General features: G+C 36.2%; 1 protein-coding gene across 6 annotated transcripts in view; it reads left to right on the plus strand.

The window, feature by feature from the left end:
• The window catches only part of slc44a1b (solute carrier family 44 member 1b), a 30,520-nt gene extending 13,327 nt beyond the window's left edge, over positions 1-17,193 (plus strand). For 2 of the 6 annotated variants that reach the window (XM_077247518.1, XM_077247520.1), the window contains exons 4-16: positions 675-811; positions 2,230-2,323; positions 2,423-2,592; positions 3,255-3,344; positions 4,178-4,344; positions 4,433-4,619; positions 5,484-5,652; positions 6,192-6,348; positions 8,166-8,249; positions 9,211-9,348; positions 10,782-11,018; positions 12,396-12,500; positions 14,526-17,193. In XM_077247518.1, coding sequence (XP_077103633.1) covers positions 675-811; positions 2,230-2,323; positions 2,423-2,592; positions 3,255-3,344; positions 4,178-4,344; positions 4,433-4,619; positions 5,484-5,652; positions 6,192-6,348; positions 8,166-8,249; positions 9,211-9,348; positions 10,782-11,018; positions 12,396-12,500; positions 14,526-14,549 — 1,759 coding nt within the window. In that variant the 3' untranslated portion in view covers positions 14,550-17,193. Of the gene's footprint in view, positions 1-674; positions 812-2,229; positions 2,324-2,422; positions 2,593-3,254; positions 3,345-4,177; positions 4,345-4,432; positions 4,620-5,483; positions 5,653-6,191; positions 6,349-8,165; positions 8,250-9,210; positions 9,349-10,781; positions 11,019-12,395; positions 13,497-14,525 lie in introns of those variants that run through there. The other 4 variants (XM_077247519.1, XM_077247521.1, XM_077247516.1 and 1 more) reach the window with 2 other exon arrangements.
• The last annotated feature ends 511 nt before the right edge of the window (positions 17,194-17,704 follow it).

Consider the following 17,704-nt stretch of genomic DNA (forward strand, 5'->3'; position numbering starts at 1 on the left):
CAATGCAACTTTGGTAAGCATAAGAGACTTCTTTGAAAAACATTTAAGATGTTTCATTCTAGAAAATAACCTATAACATTAATTCGGTCTCTATCTATAATCTTATATTGTAAAATATCAACCTGTTCTAGATGGCTGAAGTTGTAGTTTGCATTCATTATCTGAATGCTATTCCTGTCAAATCTTTTCACATTAGAGTTCCCCGAGGACAGTTCTGGGCTCCGTACAGTAAACCTCTTCTGTGGCCAGGCCGTTTTGACAGGATCTGCTAATGCTGAAGTGCTCTTTCCTCAAGCGTGTGCATCCCCTGCTACTGACAGTCTGTTTTTGTGCTGAGCACACAAGACAATGGGTCCCTCGTCCCCGCGTGGGCACCGTGCCCACTTCACACCACAGGAAAAGATGAAGTAAAGCCACAGCCACAGAGGAGGCTTGGGTCATAAACAAGCTCTCAGTTCCCCTCTGCCAAAAAACTGGGCTGAATGGTCCTGTGATGAAAAATATCTGCTGTTCAGAGTTGATCTTTATCGCACAATGCTGTGTTTTAAGTCCCACTGTGGTATCAGACTCCATGAAATAAACATCCTGTTTTGGTATTTCATTTGTCATCAGATTTGAGGTTATGTACTTTTCCTGTCTTGAAAACTGAGACTTTGTTGTGGTTTTATTCACAGATTCGTCTTTTTCCTGGATCCATGCAACATAGACATCATTCAGAGGAAGATTAAGTCCATGGCGCTGTGCGTGTCACAATGTCCTACCGAGGAACTGGCAACTTACTACGACCTCAAGAGGTTTGCCATGACGAATGGTGAGTTGATCACCCAGTTATCTATTGTGGGCATGTAACGTCATCGTCACAGATATAATGCCAGGGCATTGACTGGACATCTACCCATGGGAAAGACAAAGGCATTCCTTATATATATATATATGGTCATGACCACCAGTGTGTGTCTTTTCACATTCTTCTTTTATCAGGGGCTCCAACACACACACACACACACACACACACACACACACACACACACACACACACACACACACACACACACACACACACACACACACACACACACACACACACACACACAGACAGACCGATATAGACATATGTTCCTGTAAGGCATAGTAAGAGTTGCCTAAACAAAGATTCCACTGAGCCATCTTGCTGTTGGGTCTCTGTTGTTTACAGTCCAGTCTTGCTGTCTGTTGGGTTTGACACGTTCCATCTGACACCACGGGGGAATATGAATGACATCATTGTTTCCCACACAGAGACATGGACTTTCTCTGTGTTTTCTGTGCATCTGCTTATGAGGACAGTTCATTATGTATTTGGAGTTCATGTTCGTATTAAATGCGTAGTGAGTTAACTGATTTAATTAGTGACCTTAATATCTCTTTTCACATTCCTGCTGAAAACCAGATAAACCAGTTTCTGATATCAGTGTTATTTTAGTATTATTTATATACTGTTACAGTATATAGCACTTATTATTTTTTGAATTGGATTTAATTTTTTATACTTTTCAATTTAGTAATTGAAAAGTTATTGAAATTAGTTTAAGTTTAAACATTTTTTTTTATCTAACATATATAATATATTTTTTTAGTTAATTACTTTGAACATTATAAATGTATTTACTGTCACTTTTGATCAACTGAATGTGTCCTTGCTGAATAAAAGTATTAATTTCTTCCAGAAAAGAAAAAGAAAATCTTATTGACCCCAAACATTTGAACTGTATGTGTTACGTCACATATCTATTTTTTTAGAGCAAAGTTTTTTTTAGTTTTTTTTTGCCTGAACATTTTGGTCAAACTGATTAAAGCTGGTTGACTTTTTTGATTTGAGCTAGTCAGGTCAACAAGTGAATCTTGCTTCCTCTTATTGAGATTGATCTCAACTTATTTTTCGACTTATTGTCCTCCTTAAAGACATCGTTCATCCCAAAATAAAAATTCTGTCATTATTTACTCACCCTCAAGTTGTTCTAAAAAATGAATGGAATTCATTGGGGGCCAGCAACTGTTTGGTTACCAACATTCTTCAAAATATCTTCTTTTGTGCTCAACAGAACAAAGAAATTCATATAGGTTTAGAACAACTTGAGGGTGAGTAAATTACCATTTTTATTTTTGGGTGAACTATCCCTTTAAGTTAGCATGAGCTAGCATTATAGGGGTGATGTTGTGTGTATAATGCATCTTTTTGTTCTCTTTTAGGGTCTGAGCTTTGTTCGTATGAGTTACCTGGTCATAAGTACCCACAACTTCCCGAGCGCTTCGAAAAGTGTCCCAAACTTCCAGTACCAGAGAGGTATGAAACAAACTCTTGACAAACAAACTCTCCCTATAAAGCGCAGCTCTTTTCCCCCTTGATCTGTCCTCTATCCTCTGGCCTTTTCTATCTCTGCAGCAAAGCTCTTCCGGTGTTTAACCGCTGCACGCCTGTGGATATCTCCTGCTATGCTAAGTTTGCTGAAGCGGTGGTCACGTTTGTCAGTGATAACAGCATGTTAAACAGGCTGATTGCCGGGGTGGCGGCCAGCAAAGAGATCATTGTTGGGCTGTGTCTGCTGGCGTTAGGTAAACGTCTACTCTCTCTGGCTGCTGCTGCTGCTGCTGAGATTACATTTTCTTCATATTTAAAATGAGTTGAAATGGATAATTACATAGGGTGACCAGATTTCTCAGAGTGGAATACGGGACAGACACAAAACCCACTGACCGTCTTACATGCGCTTCATGAGGCACAGTAGCACACACACGCAAGGTCTCTCGCTCTCTCCCTCTCTGCCGTGCGTGCGCTTCACGGTTGGAACATACATATTCACGTAGCCTTTCAGAAACGAAAACTATAATATATGTAAAAAATATATATTAACAATGAAATACGGGACAAAACATGATTTTTTCATAATAAGTCAAGACACTAAAATTAGAGTTGAAATACGGGACTGTCCCGGGACGTCTGGTCGCCCTATAATTACAGTCTCTGATATCCATATCAAATCAAGGGTTATTAACTTCTATACTATTAAGCATTAACAAACAAGCATCTGAATATAAGCCTCACTATTGTAATTATCGCTGTGTTCTGAGCTACTATCAGATGAAAGTCACTTTAAGATAACATGAAACAACATTTGCAACACATTTATATTCCATAATAGAATGTTTTTAGATTAAGAATATCTTAATCTGATTTTGTTCCTCTAACGGCTGATCCTGTTTTGTGCATGCTGCAGTTTTGTCTATGATCCTCATGGTGATCATTCGTTACATCTCTGCTGTCCTGGTTTGGATCCTCACTGCAATGGTGGTTCTGGGTTCTCTGGGCAAGTCTCCTTTCTGTGATCCTTTCTCACCTCCTGAGCTGAAAATAACATTCTTTCTTTCTTCATTGGCATGTACCATTCCTGAGTGCAAAATAGCACAATAGCGCAATCTGATTAATTAAACCGTTTAGCCAGTTGTCAAGGGTACTAGGGATGCAAAATACATTTGTGACCATATGAGCATCACCCAAAGTTAGCAGTTTTTAATGATCATGTCGGTCTGATATTTTATTTTATTTCATTTTATTTTACTTTAATTGTTTATATTTTAATTTGTTCTATATTATTTTTTATTTTATAATTTTGTTATATTTTTATTTTCAATATTGCTATTTTACATTGTTCTTTTACTTTAGTTACATTTAAATTTGTTTTATTTTATTTTGTTATTGTCTATTTTTTTATTTTACTTTATAATTTTGTTCCATTTTATTTTATTTAGTTTTCTTTGGTTTTGTTTTTAGTTTTTATTATCTATATCTATTATAAGTACAATTATCCATCTTAATACTGTAATTTACTTATAATTCTTATAGTAATTTACTCATAATTCTTATAGTTTTTGATGTCTGATTTTATTTCCATTTCCAAAATTTAGTGCGAGTTGTATTTTTGCTTGAAAAACAGACTAAACGGTATAGATTTATAATATCACTCTTCTTATGATCATATTGACTGTCAGCCAAAATTATTATAATGTATCTGTTCCAAAAGGATGCACAGTAATCTAGTCCCAAACAAAGGTGAATCACCATTAACACAGTGTGTTTTATTCTAGGCTTACACCTGTCTTTGCAGTGTTGAATGTGAATTTGGCATGCGTTTTTCCTCAGGAGGCAGCAGCGTTCTGTGGTGGTTGTATATAGACTACAGAATGACGATGAATGAGACCATGTCTAAGGATCTGAGGGAAACAGAAGAACCCAACGGTGGCATGAAACACACCAAAGACCACGCTCAAGGACTGCTCATCTACGCAGTTTCAGCAACTGTGTTCACTGTAAGCTCTCCAAGAAATGAGGATATGAAATATGGCTGGTGTTTTTGGCTGTGTCATGCTGCAAATTTCCCTCTTTCTGCTCCTGCAGGGAATATTGTTGCTTCTGATGTTGTTTATGAGGAAGAGGGTTGCCCTGACCATCGCCCTGTTCCACGTGGCAGGAAAAGTGTTTATCCACCTGCCACTGTTGGCACTGCAGCCCTTCTGCACCTTCCTCGCTCTTTCTCTTTTTTGGGTTTACTGGATCATGGTCCTCCTCTTTCTCGGCACCACGGGTGAGATGAAGATGTCTGTGGGTTTTAAAGGGATATTTCACCGAAAAATCATTTAACTGCCTTTTTTTTCTCCTAAATTTCTTTTACATGCTTCTTTCTTCCATCATTTTTATCACAGAGAGCTTGCAGTGTTTAGGGAAAAAGCGGCATTAATATTGTTAATATTGTATAATTAATATTGTAATATTGTAACTTTTTCATTTTGTTTTCCAAGGAAGAAAGAAAGTAAAATAGGTAATGGAACGATTTGAGGGTGGGCAAATGTTGTCAGTTTTTGGTTTAAATGCTAACGTGCAATGTACTAAACCATTTTTATTTTATTGCATTTTTTATTTTGCTCTGCTGTGTTCTGTTTTAAAAAAAAAAATATATTTTATATTGTATTATTTCCTTTTGTTGTATTTTCTTTTGTTCTATTTTGTTGTTTTATTGTTATTTTACTTTTTTATCAAACAATATATTGAAAAGGTTTCAAAAATAACTAAATCTGATTTCACTTAAACAGATTCCATTGAGTTTAAATTATATTTAAGCTTAAAAACAGATTAAACCGTATAGATTTATACTATCACTCATCATATTATTATACAGGTTATACCTTTAAAAAACGTATTAATGTGTACTTTGAACTGCAGATATGGAAAATGGCATGTTAATTTAATTTTAGGATTTTTTTGTCAGGACATAATGTGTAAAAGGCTTAAAATAGCCTTCTGTTCAAGTCATTTTGTACAGATAATGTGGGACATTTACGTACTGCTGCACAAATTAGCCAACTTTGCTTGGGCACCATGTTTTCATTTTGAAGGTGTATTTTTATTGCAGAGAGTTCTTTAAAAGCAAAGATCTCTGTCCTGTCCACAGGGAACCCGGAGAAGAATGAGGATACTGGGCTGGTTGAGTTCAGGCTCACAGGAGGGCTGCAGTACATGACCTGGTACCACGCAGTGGGACTGATCTGGATTAGTGAGTTCATCTTGGCCTGTCAGCAGATGACCGTAGCTGGTGCTGTGGTAACCTACTACTTCACAAGGTCTGTATTTTTAGTGGAAAATGTTCTCTAATGCCACTGGTCAACATTTTGTTGTTAATTTCTGAAAAACGCTGTTGAAAGTGGATCGGACCGAGCAGCAGGACACACTTGTAGCCAATCAGCAGTAGGGGGCGTGCCCAATCATGATGGGGGAGGAGAGAGTGAGCAAGAGGGAGATTTGAAGAAAGACTGTAGAAAGAGAGATGACTGAGAGACATTACAAAAGAGAAAAGCTGTGAGGAATATCACTTGAAAAAAAGAAGCTTCTTTAGAAGAAAAGTTATTAGAAAAGCTTTCCAGTGCTGGATAGACCCAAGCGGGAAGGCCTGAAAATGGACACTGAGGTTGCAATTTAGCCATTAAAACAACAACTATTATTTTGTAATACTATATTGGTTAACGTTATTTGAAATTACTTCTAAGATAAGTCTAAATCTATAATTGCATTTGTCTTCGACTAATCCTGCATTCATTGTGTTCTTCTTAAAATAGCTCACAACTATAACCGTGAAAGAGCAATTTATTTCATATCCATTCAGGGACAAAACCAAACTCCCGGTGACACCCATCCTGTCATCAGTGCTGCGTCTGGTGCGGTATCACCTGGGCACTGTGGCCAAGGGCTCTTTCATCATCACCCTCGTCAAGATCCCACGCCTCATTCTCATGTACATCCACAACCAACTCAAAGGCAAGGTAAGGTCACAGCTCACTTGACATGTCCTTGGGTTGTTGGATCTAAATTGCAAATCTCTCTTGTTGCAAAAATCTTAACTGACGTCATGCATGTTTATGCTTATAGCAGGCAGTTTTCATTAGCACAAGAAAGAGCTTATGGGACAATTACATCAGTGATTAACTAATAGTAAAGCCGGGTACACACTGTGCGATTTATTATTGTCCTTTACGATTGTTGCTTGTCAACACTGTACAAACATGATCCTCGCTGTAAGCCATGTCACACTGTAAGATGTCAGTTGTCATAAATGTCAGACTGTACGACAGTCAAGACGCGTTAAAAAAAACGCACGCGAAAAAACATTTCCGGAGTTTTACATCATCAATCAAAGACGCGTTCGGTGACGGTGAGCTGCATTACACGCGGGATTGAAATGGTTGCTACAAAGAAATCTCAAATGTTTATTTTTCAAGATAAGCCATGACCAAAATTAAGACAATTTGATGATCGTCTTAGGAGAAGCCACACTGCAGGACTGTGAGCCAAAGCTTCTGACACTGACAGAATTTCATCGGAGATAAAATTTTATCCAACGGTCATTAATCGGCTGTCGGTGAACATGTCAAACTAACGTTCAAAGACTTCAGATTTTAGCCTAGGATCAGAGGATTTGCTAAATTTGTCTCAGACGGCCAAATCGCGGCCAAAATCGCACAGTGTGCATCCGGCTTAAGATGCTGTCTAGGAGTATTATGCTAGTATTAAATACTAAGAATAGTAAAAACACTTTTTTGCATTTAAGTCCTTTCATGGTAGAGACAGTGTTCTTTCAGTTTTATTCATATACTATAATAGTTTTTGTTCATGTTATTTTAAATTTAGATTTTATTTTTATATTTTAATTTTGACTTTAATTTTAAGTTTTAGCAATTTTGTGTTGTGAGTTTTTTTTGTCATTTTTTTGTTTTAAATATGTATGTGTGATTTTTGTTATTATTATTTATTAGTTTTTAGTTACTTCAAGTTAAACTAAACAAAAATGAGAAATCTTGCCTTATCAACTAGCTGAAATAAAATGTTTAAAAAATATATATATATTTTATAATTATATTAATAAATTTTTATATAAAATTATATTTTATAATTTAAATATTGTTTTTCAGTTAAAGGGATAGTTCACCCACATATTTAAATTAAGCCACTATTTACTCAGCCTGGTGTTGTTTTAATGCTGTATACCCTTTCTTTTTCGGACCACAAAAGGAGATTTTTTTTTTTTTTTAAATGTCCTGTTTGCACTCGTCCAGTATAGTGGCACTGAATAGCGACCAGCATCCAAAAGATACAAAAGTATCACAAAATGACCCTATGTGACACGTGATGTATATTCCAAGTGTTAAGTAAATATGCTCAATTTTGACTTAGTGCAGTCTTGAAGAATACTAGTTATATACTGTATATATACTGTAGAATGGCTTAAACTGAAACAATTTTTTGCTTTGGCTGTTTGAATCAGCAGTCAGATTACTTTTATTGTCTGAAAATGTTTTCTAAAAACGTTGGTATTTTCTAGTGTTTTGGGTGGGTATCTTTTGAAGTTAATGCTGCAAGCTATTTATTACTGTCCTCTCGGGTTCTACTTTGGTGAACTATCATTTACTTGATATATGGCTAGTGATCTTGGGAATATAATGAACTCGAATAGATATCAGCACCAGCTTTATAGAGACAGATTTGGAGCATTAAGGTAGTGGCTGACAAATGTGGAACAGACATGCACTGTGGGTAACGTTTGCGCTTGCTCTGATTCTGTTCCATGTTACGCGCCCCACAGGAAAACGCTTGTGCACGCTGCATGCTGAAGGCCTGTATCTGCTGTCTGTGGTGTCTGGAGAAGTGCCTCAACTATCTGAATCAGGTAGGTCAGTTAATGGATTACTGCAAATTGAGGTAGAAATTGTCCATGTGGTGTTTTTTAATATGCTTTAAGACAGACCATGTGCAAATTCATAAGACAACACCATTTCTGAGCATTTTCTCCTTAAAACTGTAGTTAAACAAAGATGGTCTCAAAAACACGGTTTGAAATCGTCTCTGTTCACTATGTCACACACATGTTGTAACCAATCACTTGAAAGTGCTGCGGGCTTTAGCATATCATTAACTATGATGCAAAGCAGGGGAGTCTCAAGAGAAGCCAGGTTTTTCTGTTGATGTGAAAATCGGGTGAATTATATATATGATGTATATTATGATGTTATGATGAACTATATGCCTTTCTCCACTGACTCTCTGAGTTGTTCAAAGTGTTTCTAAGGACGCTGATTGTTAGAAGGCAGCTGTCTGACTCTGAGATTGCTTGGAACATGGTTTGTGTAACATTAGCAACACATTATTAGCTTTTTGATAATGTAGTCAAGCTAAAGGCTAATCATATCATTATGTGTGATAGCGATACATAAAACGCATTACTATTCTGATATATCGACTTACAGAAGAGCCTTTATAATTCACTCTTCCACTTCTTCCTCAGAATCAGTTTCTGATTCAAACATATACGGCTGAATTAAACCAGTATTTCCACTTGCCATTGTGCGGCGTTTACTACAGTAAAGTTGACCGAGTGGATCTCTGAGCTCGTGTGATTGAGTGGAGGCGGGGACCAATTTGCATATTCATGGTTCCACGCATACTAAATGAGACAAGGGTATAGAGTTACATTCAAGCTATTTTAAGGCATGAAGAAATTATTTTCACAGGAAAAAACATTTCAGTATGTAATTTTAGTGATCAAAGATGAGTTTTAAGGGATACATTTATTGACTCCAGGGGGACTATAAAAGAACTGTGATATATTAATTCTTGTAATCTGTTTCTAGAATGCTTATGCGGCGACGGCCATAAACAGCACCAGTTTCTGCACCTCGGCCCGGGATGCCTTCATGATCCTGGTGGAGAACGCTCTTAGGGTGGCGACCATCAACACTGTTGGAGATTTCGTTCTCTTCCTGGGCAAGGTGAAAGACAGATGAGTTTTGATAGTAGTACTTGAATATTTAAAGAACTATAAATGATGCAAGATAAACTGTTTCAATCAGTGGTTTGAGAAGTGCCATTTTCTTTTGTATGTTGACATATACTACCATTCAAGTTTGGGGTCAGCACGATTTTTGAAGAAAAAAAAAAAATTTTGAGAGAAAAAATCTCATTCATCATGTATTTAATCAAAAATACAGTACAACATTTACATGTTGGTGGTGGAGCAGTGGATAAGACACATGCCTTTGGTGTGAGAGACCCGGGTTCGAATCCACTGCTAGACACCAATGTGTCTCTGAGCAAGACACTTAACCCCTAGTTGCTCCAGAGGCGTGCGACCTCTTAAACATAGCAATCGTAAGTCGCTTTGGATAAAAGCGTCAGCTAAATGAATAAATGTAAATGTAAATGTGTTGAATATGATTACAATTTAAAATAACTGTTTTCATTTTTTTTATATATTTTAAAAGGCAATATATTCCTGTGATAAATTATTCCATTTTCAGCATAATTTCTCTAGCCTTTAGTGTCACATGATCCTTGTGAAATCATTCCAAATTTCCGATAGGCTGATTTGGTGATCAAAAAACAGTTCTTCTTATTATTAATGTTAAAAACAGTTGTGCTGCTTAATATGAATTTATTTGCATTTTTAGCATTTATTTGAATGCCTTTAAAAAAAGTCTTTACTGTCACTTTTGATCAATTTAATGTACCCTTGCAGAATTAAAGTGTTAATTTATTTTTAAAAATCTTACTGACCCCAAACTTTTGAATTGTAGTGTATGTCCTACGTCCAGCATAACTCTTATTTATTAATAATAACAATTCTGTTAAAAAAGATCATTCATGAAAATTTTTTTAATAATGAAGTTATAGGTTTTAGGTTATATTTCTAATTCATTTGAAGTTTGAAATGATTAAATTGCTGCTAAAAGTTTATTTGTCAACTTTTATGGCCTCAAACAGACATGAACTAAAAGTCTCAAGCTTATAAAATTTCGATCTGCATGAATTCTCATGATGTGCTGGTGTGGATGGATGTCCAATCCTGCTCCTGGAGGGTCACTGTCCCGCAAAGTTTCTCTCCAACCCCAATTAAACACACCTGAACCAGGTAAACAAGGTCTCATACTAGAAACTTCCAGGCAGGTGTGTTGAGGCAAGTTAAAGCTAAACTCTGCAGGACAGTGGCCCTCCAGGACCGAGTTTGCACACCGATGGGCTGGACCAGTGTCCTCGTGCTAACAGAATGTTACTGGTTAAGCCGTTTCACCATCTTTCTGATGAAGCTGGTTTACCAAGAATGCCTTTGATGGTTAAGCAACCCATGCTGTAAACCAAAATCTTTCCAGTAGGATTTCTTTCTTGGTTGTTATAGCTGCTAATTGAGCGTTTGGGTTCCATGCAGGTCCTGATTGTGTCGTGCACGGCGTTCACTGGGGTGTTAGCGCTGAACTATCAGAGAGATTACACCGAGTGGGTCCTGCCGCTCATCATCGTGTGTCTGTTCGCGTTCCTGGTGGCACACTGCTTCCTGTCCATCTTCGAGATCGTAGTGGACGTGCTCTTCCTCTGCTTTGCCATCGACACCAAATACAACAATGGCACACCTGGGAGGGAGTTCTACATGGACAAGGCCCTGATGGTGAGTCGACGTTGAAGAAAAGGTTGCAGACTATCTGTGCAATCTCTCCCTGTGTCACCATAAATAGTCTCGGTGTTGAGAGCGCACTTGCCATCTGAATCACGTTTCTGATTTGTGTTGTAGCTTTCGTTCGTTCTTTTGAATGCAGGATCTCTGCTGGCCTGGATATGTTAATATTTTAAGATTCAGATGGTGTCCCAGATATATTGTCTCGGGACAACTTTCCCCTTTTGTTTTGAAAAGCTGGTTGATTTTGCAAGGGGGAAAAAACTCACACAAGGCTGGGTTCTTGTGCACTCTTATGAAAGCGTTCTCCTTTTCACATAGTCAGCCAAATGGTGTAGCTAACAGCTTTGTGAAATCAAAAGAGGAGGCTTGAGCCTTGAGATATGCAAAGTCACAAACCGTAAAGGTTGTAGCACAGCAACTGACTTTGGAACTGCTTTCCTTCTGAGAGCTGCTTTGGTTAAAAATATGTGTTCAGTCTGCAATTACTGGCAACAATTCAGAACGTTTTCATTTTTGTTGGGAAAGCTGTTTTCTGGCTGCACATTAAGGAACTGTGTCCTAGTCTGCTTGAAAAGGGTCTTCTGGTGTAAGGAATGTGGAATACTATTTGCAGTTGGTTTGAAAACGACCTGACAATTCGTGGAAATGATCTGCTATAGGTTACACATAATTTACTTCACAAAGTCTTTCAACAAGGTAAAGTGGAAATAATTATTTCTTTTTTACTGGAATGTAAATGTTTTTTAGAAGCAGAGCTGAGCTGGAAAACAACATTTTCAACAGAGATAAAATTTTAGGTCCATTATTTTGGTCCCATTTGCATTTGGATAATATTTTCATAATCAAAAAGCTTTTTTTAAACAAATTTTTAGTTGATCATCCATTCAATTAAATCATAATTCATATTATTCTCAGTGGTGATTCTCATTACTGTCATGAAGGAATTTTATTGTATTAAAATACTGTGAAGATTTTTTTAAAAATCAGTATAAAAGGCAGAACAACAAATACTGTTTAAATATAATTTATATATGTGTGTGTATGTATGTTTGTATTATTTGTTGTTCTGCATTTAATTTATGCTGATTTATAAACAAAAATATTGTATGAACCTAATATATAATTATCTATCTATCTGTCTGTCTGTCTATCTGGATAGGTAGGTATTTTTTTATTAAAATATATAAAAAGATAGAGGACAGTAATGAGAATTTGGGAATTAAAACGTGATCAATTATCATTAGAATGTCTTCGTAGTGCTTCTTACATAAATCAAACATGAATTCAGATTGAGAAATCGAACCTAGAGTGAAAAAGCCTCTAGGGGTACGTAACTGTAGTTTGATTCCTTTCTTTCCTCTTCTGCAGGAGTTTGTGGAGAACAGCAGAAGGTCAATGGCGATGGAGGAGCGGGGGCGCAGCAAGCGCGCCCGTCCCAAGGAAGAGGTAGAGTTGACGGAGGTTAAGACCATGGTGAGTGGTGACGTGGGTGAGGCAGGGGCGGAGTGGCAGGAGCTCCAGGAGTTCCACCTGTACTATCTGCTGCTGTGTGTGCTGATGGACTGGGCCCTGACGGAGCACAATCTGGTGCTGTGCCTCACACAAGACATGATCATCTTCCTGTCTGTCTGCCTGCCCACCTCCACCCTCTTCTTCCTGGTCACATTGCTCCAGAACACACCCGTGGCTGTTGCTGCATGCTGACTAACGCTTCCTCACCTCCTTCTGTCATTTCATCCATCTTTCTATGCATCGCACTAACAGAGCATGAGCATCTATTTTTCTATCTGAGGATTATTATTATTTTATTTTTTTTCCATCTTTTTTTCATTCCATTTTTGCCTCTTCTTTTTTTACTGACTGTCTTGAACTCATTTGGCAGCTATAAACTGTACTTGTATATCCGTGGCCTTAAAAATACCATGTTGCTCTTCGGAGGAAAGAAAAAAAAAACAAGAGGAGAGGAAGGGAAAGACTTTATCTCTTATATCAATGGTCATATTATGATCTATAATATAAAAGGATTCTCCACAATTCTTAGTTAGCAGTTTAGCTGGTGACACTTAGCTCTTTGCTAACTGGATAAACCACTGCAAATCGTGAGTTTAAACACTCAAACTATCAAAATGACTATTGGGTCAGTTTAGTTTTAGTAAGATAATATTGGGACTGACTTTATATGGGTCGTTGACATGAAATGTTAATCCAGGTTCTTTTGTGTGACATGCTATTAAAGATTCTCAAAATCGACTAGTCGATGTGTTTTAGGATGACTAGTTTTATGTTTTTCTATTATTATTTGACATGCAGTTTTCCTGACACTAATTGAGAGATGGTACAGAATATTTATTTTAAAGTGCTTTTTCGGATATTAGCTTCTGTGTAGTGTGTAATATAACTGTTTGTGAATGTAAAAGCTCTGCGAAGTTTTAAAGATCAATGTTATTGTCTCCCAAAAGAAAGAAAAAACGATTCTGAACTGCCTGTAATGAGTCATCAGCAATTCCAGTCATATTTCCTTCTCGAACTTTTGGAGGTTTGAAACAAATTTGCATAATTCCAGCCTATGGTCTTCATTGGCTGCCCGCCGTGAACCATGTCTACTTTGACCATCAAACATTGTAGTTGTAGCTGAGACTGGAGGAGTTTGGTGCGTGTTGTCAACATGTCGAAAAGAAGCTGTTTTCAGCACTGCGAAAGCAAACCCAGATTCAATTTCAAAGGATATCTGACCAATCAGAGAAGAGTAATCTCTCGGTAAGGCGGGTTTAGAGAAACTGAATCCTTTATCGAACCATTTCACTGTGAGAAATGAGGTGATGCTGCAATGTATATTACGAGAAAATTGTAAGGTTATTTTTATTTTATTTTTTACTATTGGATTCATTGTATTGTAGGAGACCTCTAAAACAAAATTAGGAGCCTTTAAAATAGCATTTTAGGGGAACTGAAAAAATAACTTCTTTAATACCCATAAAATATCGTTTGTCACTCCACAAGATTATTTAAAGGGATAGTTGGCCCAAAAAATAAAAAATGTCATTCCAAACATGTTCTACTATGAAAGTCTTTGGCTGAAAAAAAAGCTTGTTTTTGGGTCAAACATCTTTTTACATGAACTACAAGAAAAACATTTACGTTTCCTTATAAATGTCGTTATTTAACCCTAAACACTTGATGTTGGAGAAGTTCATGGTCATTTTAAAAATACACATTATTTGTCAACCACCCATATACTCTCTCTGTTCCTGAAATCTTGTTATTAATATTGTTGGTGTGATTTAGAGGGGAGAATCTGGTTTCAAGACAGCCTTTACCATCCATCATAACACCCTCTCAATAAGCATGGCTTCTCACACCTGCTTTTTGCATTTTGCAATGCTATTTTACGACATTCTGCTCCTTGAAAACTGATGAAGTGGACTAACTCCTCCAGATCCAGATCAGATGAATGGTTGTTGGTTTGTTTGGGACTAATGACGTCTTTCTTTCCTGTAGGCTCCCGGGACAAGCTCTGCTTGACCAAAATCAGCCCATGGGACTTTTTAAAGACATTCCAAAATGTTTATTTTTACCAATGTGTAACATGTTTACTATGGTTTCACTCCAGGGAATACAATATTTTAATAAGAAACTGTAAAAAAATGAAATAACAATGTAATGAAGCACTTTATATTGGAGCGCTGCATATTTTAAAAAGCCTGATGCATTTTTCGTAGTGATGTCCTTTTTATAAGACTAAAAAAAAAAACAGTTGCCATCTAGTGAAACACAGTATTAATAATGTCTAGAATCACTGTTTTTATTGTAAAATTTTTCATAACAAACTTTTCTTTGCGTTTATGAGAAACCCATATACTGCAGTGCAGCACTTGTTCTTTTTATTTCTTTTAATCCAAACACTGAAGCATCTATGCTTTTTATTTCTTAATTTAAAAAAAAAAAAAGGAAAGAAAATGTTTGGTTGTGTTATTTGACTAAAATAACGTTACCATGCTTGAAAATGAAGTCTGAGGGCCTTTCACTCCTGTGTAAAAAGATTGGTTGGTTGCTTTCCCTCCAATGGTGGTGATTTTTAGTTTGTTTCTGAGCTGTGATAAAACTGGTCAAAAGGTCAATTTGTCCTGCTGTGTCTCTTAGTACTGGAAGAAACTGGGTTGGGTTACCTTAAACTGGGAGGAAGATGTTAATGGTTTCTAACTACAATCCACAGTTGCTGTAACTATGAGTATGAGTGACATTTACAACAAAAGCACATACAAAAACAAATATATCACACAATATGGTGACTTCACCTGGTCAGTTACACTACCAGTCAGATTTTTTTAAATGTTTTTGAAAAGTCTCTTATGCTCGCCAATGCCACATTTATTTGAACTAAAAAATACAGTACAACAGTAATATTGTGAAATATTATTACAAGTTAAAAAAACAGTTTTCTGTTTGAATATATTTTAAAATTCCTGTGATGTAAAGCTGTATTTTCAGCATCATTACTCCACTCTTTAGTGTCACATGATCCTTCATCATTCTAATATGCTGATTTGATGCTCAAGAAACATTTCTTATTATTATCGTTGTTAAAAGCGGTTGTGCTGCTTAATATTTTTGTGGAAACCGTAATACTTTTTTTCAGAACTCTTTGAAATTCAATGAACAGCATTTACTTGAAATATAAACATTTTGTAACATTTTAAATGTATTTACTGTAACTTTTAATCAATTGGATGCATTCTTAATATGCATAAGATACTAATTTCAAAAACATTAAAAAATTGTAATGATTCCAAACTTTTGACCCGTAGTGCACGTAGAAATGGTTTGTTAGCTTAACAGCTAATGCAATTCATCCTTCAAAGGAATGCAAGGCTACTCCTGTTCGTACATCAGCAGTGGGGCAAATCTGGTGCTGTAATGTGGCTTGGACATTGTCTTTGGTTGTTAAAGTAACTTGACCTTGCCTCATTTGACTGAAATTGAGTGCATGAGTATCTATGATGGAGATCTACAGCATAAAGCACTGATCTCTCCTTGGGTGCAAATCCTTATCCAACCTGTAGGAGTAAAATGGCACAATGTTGCCTTTTCTTCTTTGGGAGATATGTACTAATGTTAGCTTTACATAGTTTTGTAGATTTATCTTTAGAACAAGTCCATGGAGAGTTTGGTCGCTTTAAGCTAGTGCGAGTTCTATGGGGACCGACTTTCATATCTGCATCAAACTTAAGTCTTCCTACTTGTGTATCTAGAACGGAATCTTGAGAGGAAAAGTATCTTGAATGGAAACGTCATTTTATTTTCTGCTAGACAGTGGGAGAGGAGGAGAGTCACACAAAACTTGTATTTTGCCTTAACCAACTGAGTGAATGTCGCCCCCTGCTGGATTACATAGACTCGGAATTCAAATGGTTCATAAGCCTTAAAAAGATCTAGATCTAACCATTCACAGTAATTTAACGAACCCATCGAATGCCAGAACGTGGTAGATGTGTCTGAGGATCTGCAGTCTGTTGTTTTTTTCCAAAAAAATGTCAGATTTAGCAAAAATGTCTGTGATGTGTGCAGTTTTTGTATGGATGTTTTGAACATGTCATGTTACATATTGATAAATATTGACTGAGGAATAGTTTTTTTTTCTTTATTTTTCCCCCCCCCATGTTTTTGTGTCTTGCATTGGAGGGAAATGTTGTGAATTGTGTTAAAATGAAGAGTTGTTTTTTTTGGGAGGGTTCAGAAATGTACTTATGAGATATTAAGAGCATGAATTAAGAAAAAAGAAATCTTGGAGATTTAACATTTGCCACACAAAACTTATGCTGAAAGCATGTTAAATATTGCACTAAGATGGCATACATTAAACACAGAGATGAATTAAAGATATCTGTAAAACATTTATAGTTCAAATCGTGTTAAAGCGCATTCAATATAGAGATGTTTCATAAATGTTTAAAGAAAATCTTCTCTGTCAACAAAATTGTCTTTTAATTTGCTTTAACTTGACGTTGCAGTTTCTGGTTACGCAACCAACCCACAGTTATATCAGGTAACATTAACTTGATGACTGAACAAGTAGGTTGTGATTAAATATGAACGGTGGAACTTGCCTTTTAGGGTGAATCTCACAAAAAACATCACCCCAAATACAAAAAAAGAAAAAAAAAAGAAATGATTTTGCATGAAGAACATTAGAACCATTAAGGTTATTTGTAATTGTGACACTATTTTCATGAGAATTCCGAGAGAAAATGTGCTTAATTTTAATTTCTGTAATGCATCTAGATGTTTTAATTTTAAGACTATATTTTTTATTATTATTTTACAATAAACTTTTATTGAAATCCACACAAGGGCAGGCATATGTGCCCTTATATGAGGTATAAATGCAATTTAGTGTGTGTGTGTATCCCTTTAGTAAATTTTATTATTATTTTTTTTTTATTAATAATGATCTTTACAATTGTGCTTAATTGTCATACAATAATGTCACAATGCAGTAAAAAAAAATTGTTTATGAAAAAAAAAAGAAAAGAAAAAAGGTTTTGTGAGATGCATCTTTTCATTTTTTTGGAATCAAAATGATTGAACTTAGGGATTTAGGCCAGAAAACTGACCTTACAATGGGCATTTACTGCCTGAGAAAGGTGTTTTTTTATGGTCACCAGTGTCAATCACTGGAA

Source organism: Siphateles boraxobius, unplaced genomic scaffold, assembly GCF_051911475.1.
Source record: "Siphateles boraxobius isolate OS27281-9 unplaced genomic scaffold, OSU_SipBor_1 3, whole genome shotgun sequence".
In the NCBI taxonomy this organism is placed as follows: Eukaryota; Metazoa; Chordata; class Actinopteri; order Cypriniformes; family Leuciscidae; genus Siphateles; species Siphateles boraxobius.